A 15,465-nucleotide genomic window follows, 5' to 3' on the forward strand; every position below is an offset into this window, starting at 1 on the left:
AACAGTCCGTGAAAATCCAAGCAACTTCGACGAGAGGCTTTTTAAACAAGGGAACAGAGGCGCCGAGACGTTAAGGAGTAGGAGCTTAGGCCACACTGCTTCTCCCGCGTTCTATAGCCAGCCCGCAGCTCCAGGCAATTCATGTATCCAGTGCAATAGTTCCCATGCAAGTGTTTGAAGATGATACAAGTTTCCACGCGTGTATCATAAGCTCAACACACAAAATACAGGCACACGCACAGACACAAGCACCTACCCTCGAGTCTCACCAGCTACTAAGTGACTGGTGGGGAGAGTTGAGGGCTGTGTGTGTGACCTTGAGGCTGGTTAGTCAGAGCACCACCACCACCACCACCACCCTGCCATTACAACACCAATAGATAGTTCGATGGATTTTGATATCACACTAGATTTTGATGTCAATCGTCTACAGATCAGGAAACCGAGACTAACAGGGAACATATTTAATTGGTTATGTCATCAGGAAACTTGAGGTTGACCCCTGATCAGCTGATAAATGAAAAACGTTATGAATCAGAGAAAACGGAATGGTATGGGTGACTCACATATGGGTTGTCTCATGTATTTCATATTTAGCCACATACATGCACTGTAAGGGGATTGCGATCATACATACAACTATTTCAGTCGTGATAGACGCCAAGGCACATTTTTAGAGTCCAGTAAAGTATATAATCATAAATACAGTACACAGAAAGAGAAAATATATAAAGATTAACATGGAGTGAAAAGAAGTGAGGCCCCGTATAGTAGTGAGTACAAGTTAGATAAATACAAGCTCGGGAAAGAAATATGGAAAGATCAGTTGTTGTTAAATTCTGCAACAGATGAATGGAATATATAAATTGTCATGTAGTTACGGTAATTTTTCAAAAGTTTCATGAGGAGGTTAGATAACTATATTTATGGACAGGGGGGGAGCAGGTGACAAAATAGCTTGTATTCTTGTAACTCTACTGCCCTTGTGTATTCTTGTGTATTGACATGACCTGTCTGCCATGTGTAGCGGGTCGCCCTCTCCCCTTCACGCCAGCCAGCAAATCTTAGTAGCTTCTTATACTTGAGGTTACCATGATCACTTGCTGTTCTCGAAGTATATAAAATCCTGGAAACATCAACGGTGCTATACATTTGTCGCGCTTTTTTGAGGTATTCAGCTTCAAATACGAGTAGCAATGTAGGCACAATAACTATACGGAGACATGCCAAATTATAGTCAAATGATAATGTGTAGGAAAGTAACTTAACCGCAAAACTAACTGAAAATAACACGATACTCACGACAAGGAAGAGCGCACCGAGGAGCAGAGCCTTCATGCGCACCTCCATGTCCATCGGGAAGGAGAGGCCGAAGTTGTCCGTGTCCGTGAGGGCCTCGGCACACAGCCCCCGCCACTGCTTGTAGATCTTGCCCACCTCAACGGAGTTGTCTTCACTCAGCACCTGGACAAGGACCCGTAGCAATAGAAGTTTATTGTTAAGTATAGCCGTTTTCTGAAGGCATACTGAGAGGTGGTATAGTGGGGTTTCCACTCTTCGGTTACTCGCCTCACGCGGTGCCAGAAAACCAATCCAAGGGGCGGGACACAATTATTTTTGATTGATATCGGTATCTCTTCTCTGGTATATGGTTAAGGGTGCAGGTTTACGACTTTTTTTGCAGCAAGGGAGGCAGCTCAAAGGCAAAAAACAAAAGCAACAACAAAAAGAAAGAAAACAAAAGGAGAGGCTTGAAGACATGTCAATTTCGGGTGGAGAGGTATCTAAATCTGACCTACCTAAAATGATTGATGTAAATAATGCAAACCCAAAATGCAGAACAAAAAAAAAAGTATAGTCACCTTGAAATCCACGTCGCCGCCACAGCTGCAGGGACAGACGGGGCCTTCGATCCTGAACACAGCGTCCCCGCCAGCGTTCTTAATGGTGAACTTCCCGGCAAACGGCGTACAGAAGCTCCACTCCTGGTGAATGCTGCCGAGCAAGGTGCCGGGCGGGCTGAACACCTCCATGCTCTGGGTGGGCGATGGCGGTAGGAGAAAAAATATAGTAGGAAAAAGATTGATAGATGTATATGGTGACGGGGGCAAGAGATGTAGTAGATAGTAGGAAAAATGATGTATAGATCCATATGGTGCTGGGGACGAGGGAGAATAGATAGTTGGAAAAAAGAAAGATAAATATGGTGATGGAGTCGAGAGAGAATAGATAGTTGGAAAAAAGATAGATTAATATAGTGATGGGGCAAGAGAGAAGAGATAGTTGGAACAAAGATAGATTAATATGGTGATGGAGTCAAGAGAGAATAGATAACAAGAAAAGGATAGGAAAATGAATATATATGTCTTCACATTTCGCATGATAATCTATAAAACTACATTCATGTCAGACTAAAAGTTTCATACAGGATGGAGCTCACTGTCACGCGAGAAAAGGCGTCAAATGGTGGTTTGGTGTGTTCCTAACGAAAAGATCAAACACTCAGGTTGTAGGATCCAGGTAAGTAACACAGTTTAATATTACTTTAACCCGTCCGCTGCGAATGGCACGGATTTGGCCTTCAATGGTAGCCTGGTTATATACATAGTCCCAGGTCTTTCTCTGCCTCTGTGGTGGATAGAGGAGTGTTTCCCATGTGGTATTGGTATGCTGGATTTCCACTCCTAAGGTGCAGGACTTTACATTTTTCTTCACTGAATTGTAGCAGACACTTTTTGTTCCATTTCTGTAGCTTGGTGAGGTCTGACTGTAGGAAATCCATAGTCAAGGGGATAGAAATCTTTGGGATATTTTTCAGCGTGCCAACGTTTTCGATCTGCCACAACGTTTGGTAGCCACCGTACATAGGTATAGGTGCAAACAACCAGGAGTCACCCACGCACCTGAAGACAGCAAGGGAAGCAGCAGGAAGCACAGGCCAGCGGGCGGGACAGATGCATCACTTCCTGCCCATTGTTGTCAAAGAAGCCCATTTCAAAGCATCGTATGGGGCCGCAACACTGGCGGGTGCAACAGTTCGTATCCTCCCTCGCCATCATGAACTCCTGCCCCACCGAGTTCTTCAGCGTGTACTTGTTGTTCATTTCGCAGCCCGAGAAGACTGTAGAGCAAGCCAACATGGCGTTAAGGTGAAATCCATCAGGTCCTCCAAACTAATTATTAATGTACCTTCATAAGAAAACTTGCATATAGATTGTTATGAGCTTAAGTTGCTGTGATTTCTTCAGTGTGTGTTTGTTCATTTCACATTATTTTTTCTTCTGGTAATACTGTCAAGGAAGCCAGGCGTCCAGGGAATTGTTGGCACCAGGAATTCTCACTTTTAAGTAAAATAAATAATTAAATAAAAATTCTATGGCAGAAAATGTGAATATTATTGCAAGGAAGAGGGAAATAAAACTGAACAAAGACAGAGGGAGAAAACGAAGGGATACAATAAAGTAATCAATGGTGGCCTTTCTGTGCCCTTTAAGCGTCACCTTTTCCCTTATAATAGGTGATTAGATAAAGAAATTGATTGATAAATAAATTGATAAGATATCCCCTTTAACATATCACCAAACCAAAAACAAATCAACAAGGCAAAGAAAACAAAGGAGACAGCGACTCTACTCACTCTCGAACACCTCGATGACCTGCTTTACCAACACCTGGTCGAGCTGCGTCAAGTACTCCAGGCCGGGCGGCACCATGTACTCCATCTGAGGGGGAGACAAGCCGTTACCTTTCTCCTCTGTGCGGTAAAATATTGAAGACCAAGAGTTGCATCAAAAATAATGGACAGATGGCCATATTTAAAAGAGGAGGCAGATCAAATTACATAAAAGAACGAACCAAAAGTTATACAACAAGGGAGAAAAAAAGAAGAGGCGGCAGGTAGTCCGTGTCTGGAAAGAGAAAGGAACGGCAAATTGGACTGCAACGACTACCGCGGTATTACTTTCCTCAGTGTGCCAGGCAAGGTGCTTTCCTATCTACTCATCATGCAAATTCGCAGCCAACTGTTTGTGTTTAAAAACCTGAGCAGTCACCGTTCACGTTTGATATGTCGACATCTAACTGTAGCTATCCTCGCACTGGTGGAGCCCCGACGTTAGCTTCGATAGAGGATGCTTGCAGCCCATGTCTATCTCAAGAAGGCGTTTTATTCAGTGCATCGCGAGGCACTCTGGGATCTCCTGCGACTACGTGGGTTTTTTGGAAGGACCGTTGGTCTATTCGCTGCAATGATTTTACGGCTTCACGACTTTGTGTGACTAAACTGAAGCCTGATACCCTCATAGTCTAGCCCGACCCTCCTCACCGGGTTGTATCAGTAAGAGACAGTCCTGTGTGGAGGAGGCCAAGCGGGCGTCCACAAAGCTCGTGGCTTGAGCATGTCGATGGATCCTGCCGCGGGTTACTTGGAATGAGACGGGGCCTGCACGGTGACTTACTAGAGGGGCCCCGGGAACAGCGGTCATGGGTGGGTGCGGCAACACGCCCCCACCTCTCCTTGACGCACGCTCCCCTTGATTAATTAATGAAGTGTTGTGCGGATCTTTATCACTCCGTCCCTCTTCATCACTTACCCTCTTTTTTTACCGTAGTTAGGGTATATTTGCCTTTACGTACGCACCATTCCCATTGGTAACGGTGTTTATTTATCTTTTATACCTGCTTAATTTTGTTCAGTCTTTCTTCACTCTCTCAAGTGGGGTATTAATTGGATCGGTGCGTACGAATAAGTGAACAAGAGAAAACAAGGGAACACTAGGCCACAAGGGGTGATGGGAAGGCTATTGATCCGCCTCCGTTTGTATGGCGTCGTGGGTCGATGGTTTTGTTTGCGGTGTCCGGTAGTGTTGGGACTCGCCCAAGCCACGTCAAGGCGTCACAGCCCGCGCCTTATCCATCCCAGGAGTTGTAACCTTATTGCCGTTATCTTATCATTGACATAGGGCCACGTCGAATATGGACTGAAGGGGATTGAGTCGGTCTTACATGACAGAGGAGGTAAATAACAAAGGTGAAAGGCCTGAGTCTATAGAGAGCGAAGGAATAGGTTTCAATTCTAATATTCTAACGTCATTATCATCGTTGCAATCAGGAGTAACAACATTTAGATGCCCTTGTTACTTCACTTGCCATATGGAGTAACTTTGTATGGTAAGGAATGTCACTAAAACCCTGTACAGTGAAGGTAAATAAAGTCCACAGCAAGGAAGACAGAGCTATCAACTTACGCTGGCCGTGTTGACGAGATCGTCCTTCAAGAGCTACTGCCTGTCAGCGGATGGTACGAATCGCCCGTTGCTGCAGGGGTGAAGTGCGGGAGGGCAAGTCTGTATGAACACTGGCCCGAAATCGTTACCGTCTTACTATTTCCGCGCACCACACAGGTTCTTCCTTTGGTACAGAAGTCAAACGTTTCAAGGCTCATACACCCACATTTGATCAGGCTTTCGTAGGAGTTGTGGGTATTTCCATGGGTAGATTTATGACCCTGGTGGTAATATGACAAAGCTCCTGTACCATGAACGTGAAAAAACACTCATAGGAACCTTTCTAATAACCTTTGTGGCATTTGGAAATGTTTGTTGTGAGAGGAGGGAGCGTCTAAGAATACCACCCTGTAGAGGCACGCCAAGGCTTCACGCGCGAGGCCGTTCAAACCACTGATGCTGCGTAAATGTTTTAAGTTGGTATTTTCGGACGCTTCCGCCTCTCACATCAAATATTTTCAAAGGCCAAAAAGAAGGTCAATCGGGTTTTAATGAATATTTTTTTTAAGTTTCATGGTACAGAGGGAGGGTCATACTACCAGAAGGGTCATAAAATTAATTCTGTAGCCCAGAACTCTTACGAAAGCCTTGTCAAATATGGCCCTATATGTCCAGGCACTCAAAACACGTTGATGCAAAACACACGTGGTTCTGAGTACTGACCTTCTGCATTAAGGGAAATTTGGTGCCATGTTGCCGCACTTTTGACGTTGATGCAATGGTGTGATAGCTTACCTGCTTTATCTATGTCTGTGATAACGCTGATCTGATAAAAAAAAAAAAGGCATATTCGAGTACTCTTCCTTACTGAGTGCATGACATTGTTTATCTCCACATCTTTGGCCCTGCGCAGACACCCATACTAACACTAGGTAGCTACTGTCTTACGCAACACTGGGAGGGAAGATAAGGCGCCCGGTTCCCATGACACCACAATTACAGCCCCAAACACTTCGACTGTCTCCCCGTACTCTCCTCTTTTCATCGACCCAAGACACTCACTCCTCAATCGGCCCTCTTTGTTTTCATTTGTTTATGCGCGTGGCCTGCTTCCTTTACTAGTCTTGTACAAGCTCTAAGGCGACCCATGTTCTTATCACCACCAGTTCATGCTATGGGTGACTCCTAAGGCTTCCCAATTCATGGCTTAGGCTTAGTGAGAGGGAAAAATATAATGAAAAGACGGAAATGAGCACAGAGGTCACGCGCAGATATAGCGTATGCCCCTAACTTTACTACGTACTGTATTCATATTTTCCTTTCTCTCTAGAGGTTAAAAGAATAGGTATGTTGTGAGTATGGCCCTGGAAAAAAAACATTAGGCGTTGTGCGTTGCCACTGGAATACAAAAAAATTAAAGTGTAGATTTTCAGTAACATGAGGAAAAAATAGTCATCATAGTTACCGTGGTGCTGTGCGTGAAGGTTTAGGCTCCGAGATGTCCTGAAATATAGTAACAAAACTCTTCCCCTCTCTGCCCGCGATAAAAGCCACACCTCTGCCCCTCTTCTGTACTTAACCCCGCAGCTCCAACAGGCTATTCACGACCACAGTTCAACAAGAAGCAGTATTTGTAGGATAAGCAAGTTCCCGGCTTCTCTCTTCTCTCCTGACAGACACCGATAGAACGGTACACTTTCACCCTCGCCGTCAAACTAGCTACTGGCGGCATGACGGGCGAGGCTGATTATCAGTTTCTCAGACCCGCCGACCGCCACTGAGACCTTGGCCAACGCCCTCAGTTAAAATGCCATATCCTTCGATTGTTATATACTTCGATATATTCTTGCTTCTACTAGAAACTATGTGCAGCTGTGGAAAGTCTGTCTAAAAGGGAAGAATTTGGCTTGTTCTGGAAACATTGCACAGCTGCGGAAACTGTCTTAGAGGGATCAGAATTTGGCTTGTACCAGAAACATTGTACAGCTGCAGAAACTGTCTTAAAGGGATCAGAATTTGGCTTGTACCAGAAACATTGTACAGCTGAGAAAAGCCTGGGTAAAAGGGAACATACCTTGGCTTGTACCAGAAATATTGTGCAGCTGAGGAAAGTCTGTCTAAAAGGGAACAGAGTCTGGCTTGTACCAGAAACTGTGTAGCCGAGGAGAGCCTGGCTAGAAGGTAATATAAACTGTGTGCCATGTTTCCATCAATGTAGTTGTCGACGCGTGAGCGTGTGATATAGACAATGGAGAACATCTGGCTGCTGGTGGCACAAGTATTACAATCGATCTCAGTCATATTTTCAGCACATTAATATACACTAAAATATAACTCAAAAGAACGCGAACGTGTCCAGAAGCCTTAATATTTCGCGAAGCTTGACACATAACCACGCCAACCAAAGATGATGGCAAGGGATAATGACAATTAGCGGCGCGTTGCCTCCGTGATCACCTTCGGCTCAGTGGCCCTTTAACCTGTGGAGGATAATAACCAGTTTCCCCTGGGCAGTTCAGTTTGACATACGGGGCTATTTATGCCCTCTCCGATTTTCCACAGTTACCCATGTATCGACCAACCCGAAAGGGAGGATGAACACATGGGTAGACTGCACAAACCATGTCACACACACACACACACACACACACACACACACACACACACAGGTATGTTTTATATGAACAAATTTGAGTCTACGCATAATTTATTTTCTACACACAAATTTCTTAATTTTAATAGTATTCATATATACTTTTTATTATTATTTTTGTATAAATCCCTTGCACGGTTCCATGGAAATCAACATTTTCGTATTGTAAGCACATTGCAGAACATTCGCACAAATAATGTTAACCTTATTTGCCCACAGTTCAGAACAGTTCTTTTCAGAAACAGCGTGTTACGCTCAGGACCTCATATGTGGAATTCTTTGCCAATAGAAATCAAGCAACTTTTACACAGTGGTTAACTTTACTTTATTTAAGAAATCATTAAAAAGTCATCTGCTCAGTGTTCAAAATAGTTTGGGGTAATTGTATTCTGTACTGTATGTATATATTATCTTTATATATAATTAGGTAGGTTCGTACTGTAACCTTAAAAAATATAAAGAAAAATAAAGTCTGTCGGGAAGCTTCGGCTTGACAGACTTAGCCAATGCTACTTTGAAATGTATTAAATACCTAACATTGTGTTCCTGTAATGTAATGGCAATAAACATTTACTTACTTACACACACACACGGTAGCGGCCATGCTCTCTCAATGGACCCAATTCGTTTCGTTGTCAAATTGGGTGAAATCATAATAGCAACACACCATAAAACAAACTGTAGTTCCTGAACGTCCAACAATTGCCGACGAGTGAGTATGGCCGCCAGTGTCAAAAAAATTATGGAAATAAATATGTCTTAAAGAATAAAGATACAATTAGTCTCTTGCTCATGGGAATACCATCTTATACCATCAAACAATAACACGTCATCATATAAAAATGGCGTGTTTGCTGTGCCTTTCTAGTTCTATGAATCTGTAATGTGATAATACTAAAATAATTTCTTGAAGCAAACAAATTTCTTTTATTCGAAATATAAACACTGCTACAAAAATATCTAAAATCTTTCTCTGCACGATATCACAATGTTATTTACGTCACACTGGTCTTGAATGTATTAGAAAGTGAAGATGACGTTGCTGGTATTTTTTGGCACACTCTAAAATACAAGAAGGAAACTTTGAGATCATACCCCTCTGACTGGGCTAAAAAAATCCAAGTTCCCAAAACAGCGATCATATACGAACAAAGTTAAAGGCTGTCATGAACGCTGGCCCAAGCTCACCTTTTTCTTTGCAGCTCAAGGGCAAATACATATGAAGACAAAACACAAAAACGCGGAACAATAAGGCTAAGAAGAAGAAAACGTTTGACACTGAGAATATGGCAGTCACTATAAATGTTACACGTCGATACACAACCACCCAGGCAAGTGGAATCAGGAATGCTACAGTAACACACACACACACACTTGCACGGTCAGAAAAGACACTCGTTTCACATATAATACACCATCTTATTTTTTTCAAACCGTGCTAATTCTGAAAGTCTTAAGATCTACCTTCGTATGCTGTGGCGTGACGGTAAGGACAAAGCTGATCAACAAAAACAGTAGTGGAGAAACAGTACATAATTATCAAGCAGCCATGTATGTACTTATGGAAAATGTGTTTCTGTGTTTTCAGTGGACGTTAAGTAGATTCATGGACGGAGAAGGCAGGAAGTGAACAGCTGATTTTTGAGACCCAGAGCCACAGAATAGTTTGGCCGTGTCATTACCAAACGAGTCACGTGAAATTCAAATTGACGGTCTAAAGTAATGTTGTTGGGATCTTTTTTTTATTTTAGTGCTTTAAGTCTCGTCAGGATCTCGAAGAAGTACCCAGAGCATTAGAAAAAACACTATCAGCATCAATTTGAACTTCGTGCAGCTCTTTTCTTTTCTTTGGTAACAACGTAGCGCCTGTGATGAAGCTGGCCAAGCTCTCCTTTGCAATGGCTCTGTTAATTAAGACCCGGGATGTGAAGGTCAAGCGGTCAGTTGTATAATCTTCTATTCCTGTATGTGGTTTCACGGGGTTAACTTGACTCGTTCTGCGTTGATTGTTGTGCATGGGTCCTCCTTCCTTATCCATACCAGCGTACATGTCTTGGTACTTCGAAGGTAAGTTGTGGGGATGATACTTCGTTATTTTTTTCGCTCGAAGTATACGAAATCCTGAAAATAATTAAGATTTTACTCGGCGCTATTCGTTTCATGGTTAGCAAAAGTCAACATTCGCCTAACTGTTAGCTCATTAGGGGTTGTTTTAGTCCTCCTCCCTCCCCTTCCTCCCTTTTTTTTCATCTTCTTACCTGACTGGCACTGTCTCTTAGTTTTCGTATCCATGCCTACGCTCATCGAGGGGATTCTGTTTATGTCTATATCATTCTTTCCCTTGATGCCCTTTCATGGATCTCAATAATATGAATAAAAGTGAAAATAGGAATAGAAATAATGAGAATGAGAAGAATAAGAAGAATAAGAATAATAATAATAAGAAGAAGAAGAAGAAGAAGAAGAAGAAGAAAAAGAAGAAGAAGAAAAAGAAGAAGAAGAAGAAGAAGAAGAAAAAGAAGAAGAAGAAGAAGAAGAAGAAGGCATGCAACTGCTAATATGAGAAAAGCTGATTGTTCAAGACTGACAGACAACATTGTAGTACACTGGCTATACATACTAAGATACAAATTAAATAGTGCGAAGTGTTATAAAAAATGTGGAAAGCAAATATTCTATAAGAAGGTATCACTCACGATAAGGAAGAGCGCACCGAGGAGCAGGGACTTCGTGCGAACCTCCATGTCCATCGGGAAGGAGAGGACGAAGTTATCAGCGTCGGTGAGGGCCTCGGCACACAGCCCCCGCCACTGCTTGTAGATCCTGGCCACCTCCTCAGAGCTGTCTTCGCTCAGCACCTGGCAATGGAGACAAACTGGTATTTCGTTCAAGATAAAGTATGGCAGCTTTCAGAGGCATCGTTAGGTTTTTGTTTTGTTTTTCCTATGTTGCCGGTAAACTTTCTTGGTAGCGGCAGGTGGTCGGCCCTAGCCCGTTTTGGAGCAGAAAAGTGTTTATAGTGGCGTCATCTTGCTTGGCTCATTTTCGATCCCCTTTTAGAGAGAATTTAGAGTCCGGGTTGATGGGTGGTCTTCAGGGCAGCATGTGGGTTGTCTCAGGCCACTTGGCAATGACTGAAAATTTGGCAGCTTGTAGAGGCGAGCGGGACTCGAACCTGTGTCCTTATGGATGCCGCGCCAGCACGTTGACCACTCAGCCACTGCCTGTGATTAGTGCAAAAACTTCAGATTTATTTTAGCTGTCACTTTGTTGCAGCGAGTAAATAAGAGAAAGAGAGAGCGCCTACTGCCACTAGTCACCTTGAACTTCACGTCACCGCCACAGCTGAAGGGACAGACGGGGCCTTCGATCCTGAGAACAGCGTCCCCGCCGGAGTTCCTGACGGTGAACATCCCGGCAAACGGAGTGCAGACACTCCACTCCTGGTGAATGGTGCCGATCAGTGAGCCGGGCGGGCTGAACACCTCCATGCTCTGAAGATAGGACGAAACACAAGCACGATAGAAGTTAATCAGTCAATTAGTCAAGCAAGCAATCTATAAAATTTCATTAAATTTTGTAGGTATATTAGTTTCGGCTCCAAATTTCGACTAGATTTGGTTCCATATATATTATAATATTCTAAGGAGGTAAAACTGAGAGAAACATGAGCAGCAACACATTCACACAGAGGTCAGCAAGCGATGGCAAGGGAGGCGACCCTGCTGTCCTCACTCAGGTCCGCGTGCACAGCCGTGCTGAAAGGTGTTGCAGATTGTTTGACTTAACACGACTACAAAGTTTACATGTGCCGGTTAAGAGGAAAAGACTTACAGTTTACACAGAAATGACTGAGGACGACAGCGTCTGAAGGGGTGAGCGCGGGACCCGAAGTTCATGTCCCGCCGCTGGCTGACGATACTAAACCTTGTATATCAATACACACACATAGATAGATAGATAGATGAATAGATAGAAAGATATAACAATACTGCAGTTGAAAGCTATTACTGGTGAGAGTTGCACTTGAAGACAGCAAGAGCATCAATCAATCCCACAGCCACCCACCTGAAGACAGCAAGGGAAGCAGCAGCTGGTACAAGCCAGCGGGCGGGACAGATGGATCACCTCCCGCCCGTTGTTGTCATAGAGGCCCATCTCAAAAGGTCGCAACGGGCCGCAACACTGGCGGGTGCAACAGTCGTTGTCCTCCCGCGCAGTTATGAACTCTTGGCCCATGGAGTTTTTCAGTATGTACTTGTTGTCCATTTCGCAGCCCGAGAAGACTGTCGACCAAAGATTAGGTTAGTATTATTAGCCTGGTAACAGCCCGCTAAATCAATTAATACTAAGGAAACTTCTGTAACTATCGTGAGATTATCATTATGTGTGTGTGTGGAGAGAGAGAGAGAGAGAGAGAGAGAGAGAGAGAGAGAGAGAGACTAGATTAGAAATCTGATAGCTTAGTCATTGATAGTACTGAGGTTTTCGTAGGCCTTGAACTGCAGGGTGTATATTTTCCCGTAAAATAATACATTACTCCTGTTGCTGCTGATGCTACTATTACTTTTATCACTTCTACTACTACTACTACTACTACTACTACTACTACTACTACTACTACTACTACTACTACTATAATTACTTGCTGTTATAATAATAAAAGTAATGATAAAAACAATAATAGTGATAAAAACAATAATAATAATGATGATAATGTAAAAACAACAACAAGAACGACTCACTCTCAAAAACCTCGAGGACCTGCTTCACCAACACCTGGTCGAGCTGCGCCAGGTACTCCAGGCCGACGGGCACCGCGTAGGGTCTGTGCGTCATCTGAGGGGAAGAACACACGACAGTTCTTACACACTCTCTCTCTCTCTCTCTCTCTCTCTCTCTCTCTCTCTCTCTTTTAGAGACGAACAAGAGTCACATCAACCTCCAAAATGTCACGTAGCGAAATGATCGAGAAATATTGTGTCCACGTAGAACTTGATGAGTCCCTCCCTCGGAACCAAGAAAATAAGGCATAACATGAAAAGACTCAACATAAGTGAGGCGTTACACAGGAGTGAAGACAACTTGTTCAGCACCGAGATGAAGCTGTGCAGATAAAAATGTGTCGCTCAGAGGATAGGGGGTAGAGGAATGATCGAGTTCACAGAAGCAGCAATAGTAGCCGCAACAGAATATGTACGAGCGGCAATGTAAACCGTCATTAAGGGATGGGGATTGATAAGGCGGATCATTTTACACTGCCCGGCTGATGCGTGTTCACAGAGGGACGAACAAGAGAGTCACATTAACCACCGAAATGTCACGTAGCGAAATGTCGAGTAATATAGCGACCATCACTTAAACTTTCGGAATGGCAGACTTATGAAACCACTTCAACTTTACGAGATCTCAGGTAATAGCTACTAACTATGGGTAGGCGGTGGCCGAAGTGATAGCGTACTGGACCCACATTCGCCGCGTGATGGACGACGCGGGTTCGAATCCTCACGCTACCACTCGGATTTTTCGGTCACCGCCGAGTGGCTTAAAACTACCCACATGCTGTCTTGAAGACCACCCATCAACCCGGACTCTAGAGGAAGCCGTCCAAGCGAATCAAGTACGAGTTCCGGGGGGCAGCATGAGCCAATGCAAGATGGCGCCACTATAAACACTCGCCTGCGCCACAACGGGCTGGGCCGACCATCAGGCCCCACCTGGAAGAAGCCTTGGGCCGACCATCAGGCCCCACCGGGAAGATGCCTACCGGCGCAATAGGCAACAACGTAAAAAAAAAAATAATAATAATAATAATCAAAGGGAGGAGCATACGCACGGGGATGCATCGCTTCACTCACCCGCTTCCTCCTCCCCCGACGGTCTCGCTGATCAAGCTCCCATGCAACTTCCCTTTACATCCAATGGCCATCCTGGTAGGCTCGGTCGACTTGCCGCAACCATGAGTTACGTGGGCGTCCCCTTGGTCACCTTCACTCCGTGTTGTTTCGTACAGAAAAACCCTTTGTGCAGGATTGACCTCTGGGAGGTGTGCCACGTGCCCATGTTGTATCTCATAAGGAAAATAACATGATGGGCCGTACAGGGACCGTAAAAACACCGAAGCGTACCGAAATGTATCAAATCGTTGGTTTACCTCAGCTGACGCAGCGTGCTTTCTCAAGGTAGAGGCAACACCTCGTAGGAACATTTACCATTTTAATTGTGATCAACGCCGTTACTGTAAGGTATGAATCACCTCAATTGTGTGTCCATGCTCTATGCCCTGTACCTTTGTGGACGGCGCAGTGCTGACTGTGGCATAACACTGTGATGTTCCATTTGTCATAACCGAATTCACAGATTACAACACATTACAACAGCGACAGTATGAACTACACACTGAAGCCATTGACATCATCTGACAGCCAAGCTTGAGTGACAACCCACAGGAAGTGAAACACAGATAGGCCGATGCACAGCGAGTCCTTATCAGAAGGACACACACACACACACACACACAAGGAAAATTTTTAGCCCGACAGGTTGAGGTTCGAGTCGTGTTCCGGCCACTAAATATTTTTTTTTGCTGTCAGAAGCTATTAGTTTCCCCCTTTGAGGAAGGGGGAGGGGGAGTGAGGTTCTGACAGTATCTACCCTTTGATCGGTCCTTCAAAACTCATAAAAGTTTTTTTTCCGGAAGAGTAGACCAACTGGCTGGCGATCACGGGTCCAGCACATGATCAGAACGTGAGGGAATAAACACACACACACACACACACACACACACACACTGAAAGCCTTCTTATGTTACAATGGCAATAAGAAAACAGCGTAGTACTTTTGCAGGTCCAGCGTAAAATATTTATGCACATCGAGAATGCCAACTTATGTCACCACTTTGTAAAAACACGTCGATCCTTGTGACGCCTGGGGACGGTGGCAGCTTCAACGAGGCACTGTTTGTTTACTTACGATCGCGAGTATACAGGATGTCCTCGTCAGGTGCCTAATCAACAGAGAAGTCCAGATTACGGAACACTTTTATCCGGAGCCAGTACGCTATAGTCTATCCCTGCTGACCTTTCGTTCTCGCCAGGCCCACACGCCTCACTCCTCCCTCGCTGCTGAGACACATGCCAGACTCTTCCTTCTGTGGGACTTCCCACTTCCATTACTGTGTGCATATTTTGCCCGTCCGTCTAGCCTTTAATACATGACCGACTTAATTAACTACGTTACGCAGCTTGACACGCCTCACATACTTAATCGGCGAGGTATTGCCAGCAGAGAAGTAGATGTTGTAAATGTTGCCATTCAAGAACACGAAGGATATCGTTAAGTGCTTCAGGCCACCACGGTCGTTTGTGTCAAGGCTGCCTTGGCAGCAGGAGTATTTTAGTGACGGCCTGCAGCTTCGCACCCCCAAGTTTGAGCGGGTATTTGAGGTTGACAGCGGTAACTCCGGCATTGTTTCATGGGAGTAATGGAAAGTGTCATACCGATTATCTCTCTAGCTCTCTCGACCTCTGTCATAATATATTTTGAAAAAGAGAGAGAGAGAGAGAGAGAGAGAGAGAGAGAGAGAGA

The 15,465-nt window shown here is 44.3% G+C and overlaps 1 protein-coding gene across 1 annotated transcript; it reads right to left on the reverse strand.

Moving 5' to 3' along the window:
• Positions 1 to 569: 569 nt before the first annotated feature.
• LOC126998319 (uncharacterized) lies at positions 570 to 14,768 on the reverse strand. Its single transcript, XM_050859806.1, has 11 exons — positions 14,168 to 14,768; positions 12,624 to 12,717; positions 11,947 to 12,164; positions 11,199 to 11,372; positions 10,575 to 10,736; positions 9,979 to 9,999; positions 3,638 to 3,722; positions 2,904 to 3,121; positions 1,863 to 2,036; positions 1,303 to 1,464; positions 570 to 1,126 (listed from the first exon to the last, which is right to left on the reverse strand). Exons 1-11 carry the CDS (start codon positions 14,222 to 14,224, stop codon positions 1,097 to 1,099), a joined length of 1,395 nt encoding a protein of 464 aa, XP_050715763.1. The 5' UTR covers positions 14,225 to 14,768; the 3' UTR covers positions 570 to 1,096.
• Between the last annotated feature and the right edge of the window lie 697 nt (positions 14,769 to 15,465).

This window comes from Eriocheir sinensis, chromosome 14 (assembly GCF_024679095.1).
Source record: "Eriocheir sinensis breed Jianghai 21 chromosome 14, ASM2467909v1, whole genome shotgun sequence".
Classification (NCBI taxonomy): Eukaryota; Metazoa; Arthropoda; class Malacostraca; order Decapoda; family Varunidae; genus Eriocheir; species Eriocheir sinensis.

Coding starts and splice junctions, on each gene's coding strand:
- LOC126998319 (XM_050859806.1), bottom strand. CDS start 14,224: ATGACAAATGGAACATCACAGTGTTATGCCACAGTCAGCACTGCGCCG. Junction 11,373..11,946: donor GCTTCCCTTGCTGTCTTCAG/GTGGGTGGCTGT, acceptor TCCTATCTTCAG/AGCATGGAGGTGTTCAGCCC. Junction 3,723..9,978: donor ATTTCGTATACTTCGAGCGA/AAAAAATAACGA, acceptor TCTCCCCCTCAG/ATGGAGTACATGGTGCCGCC.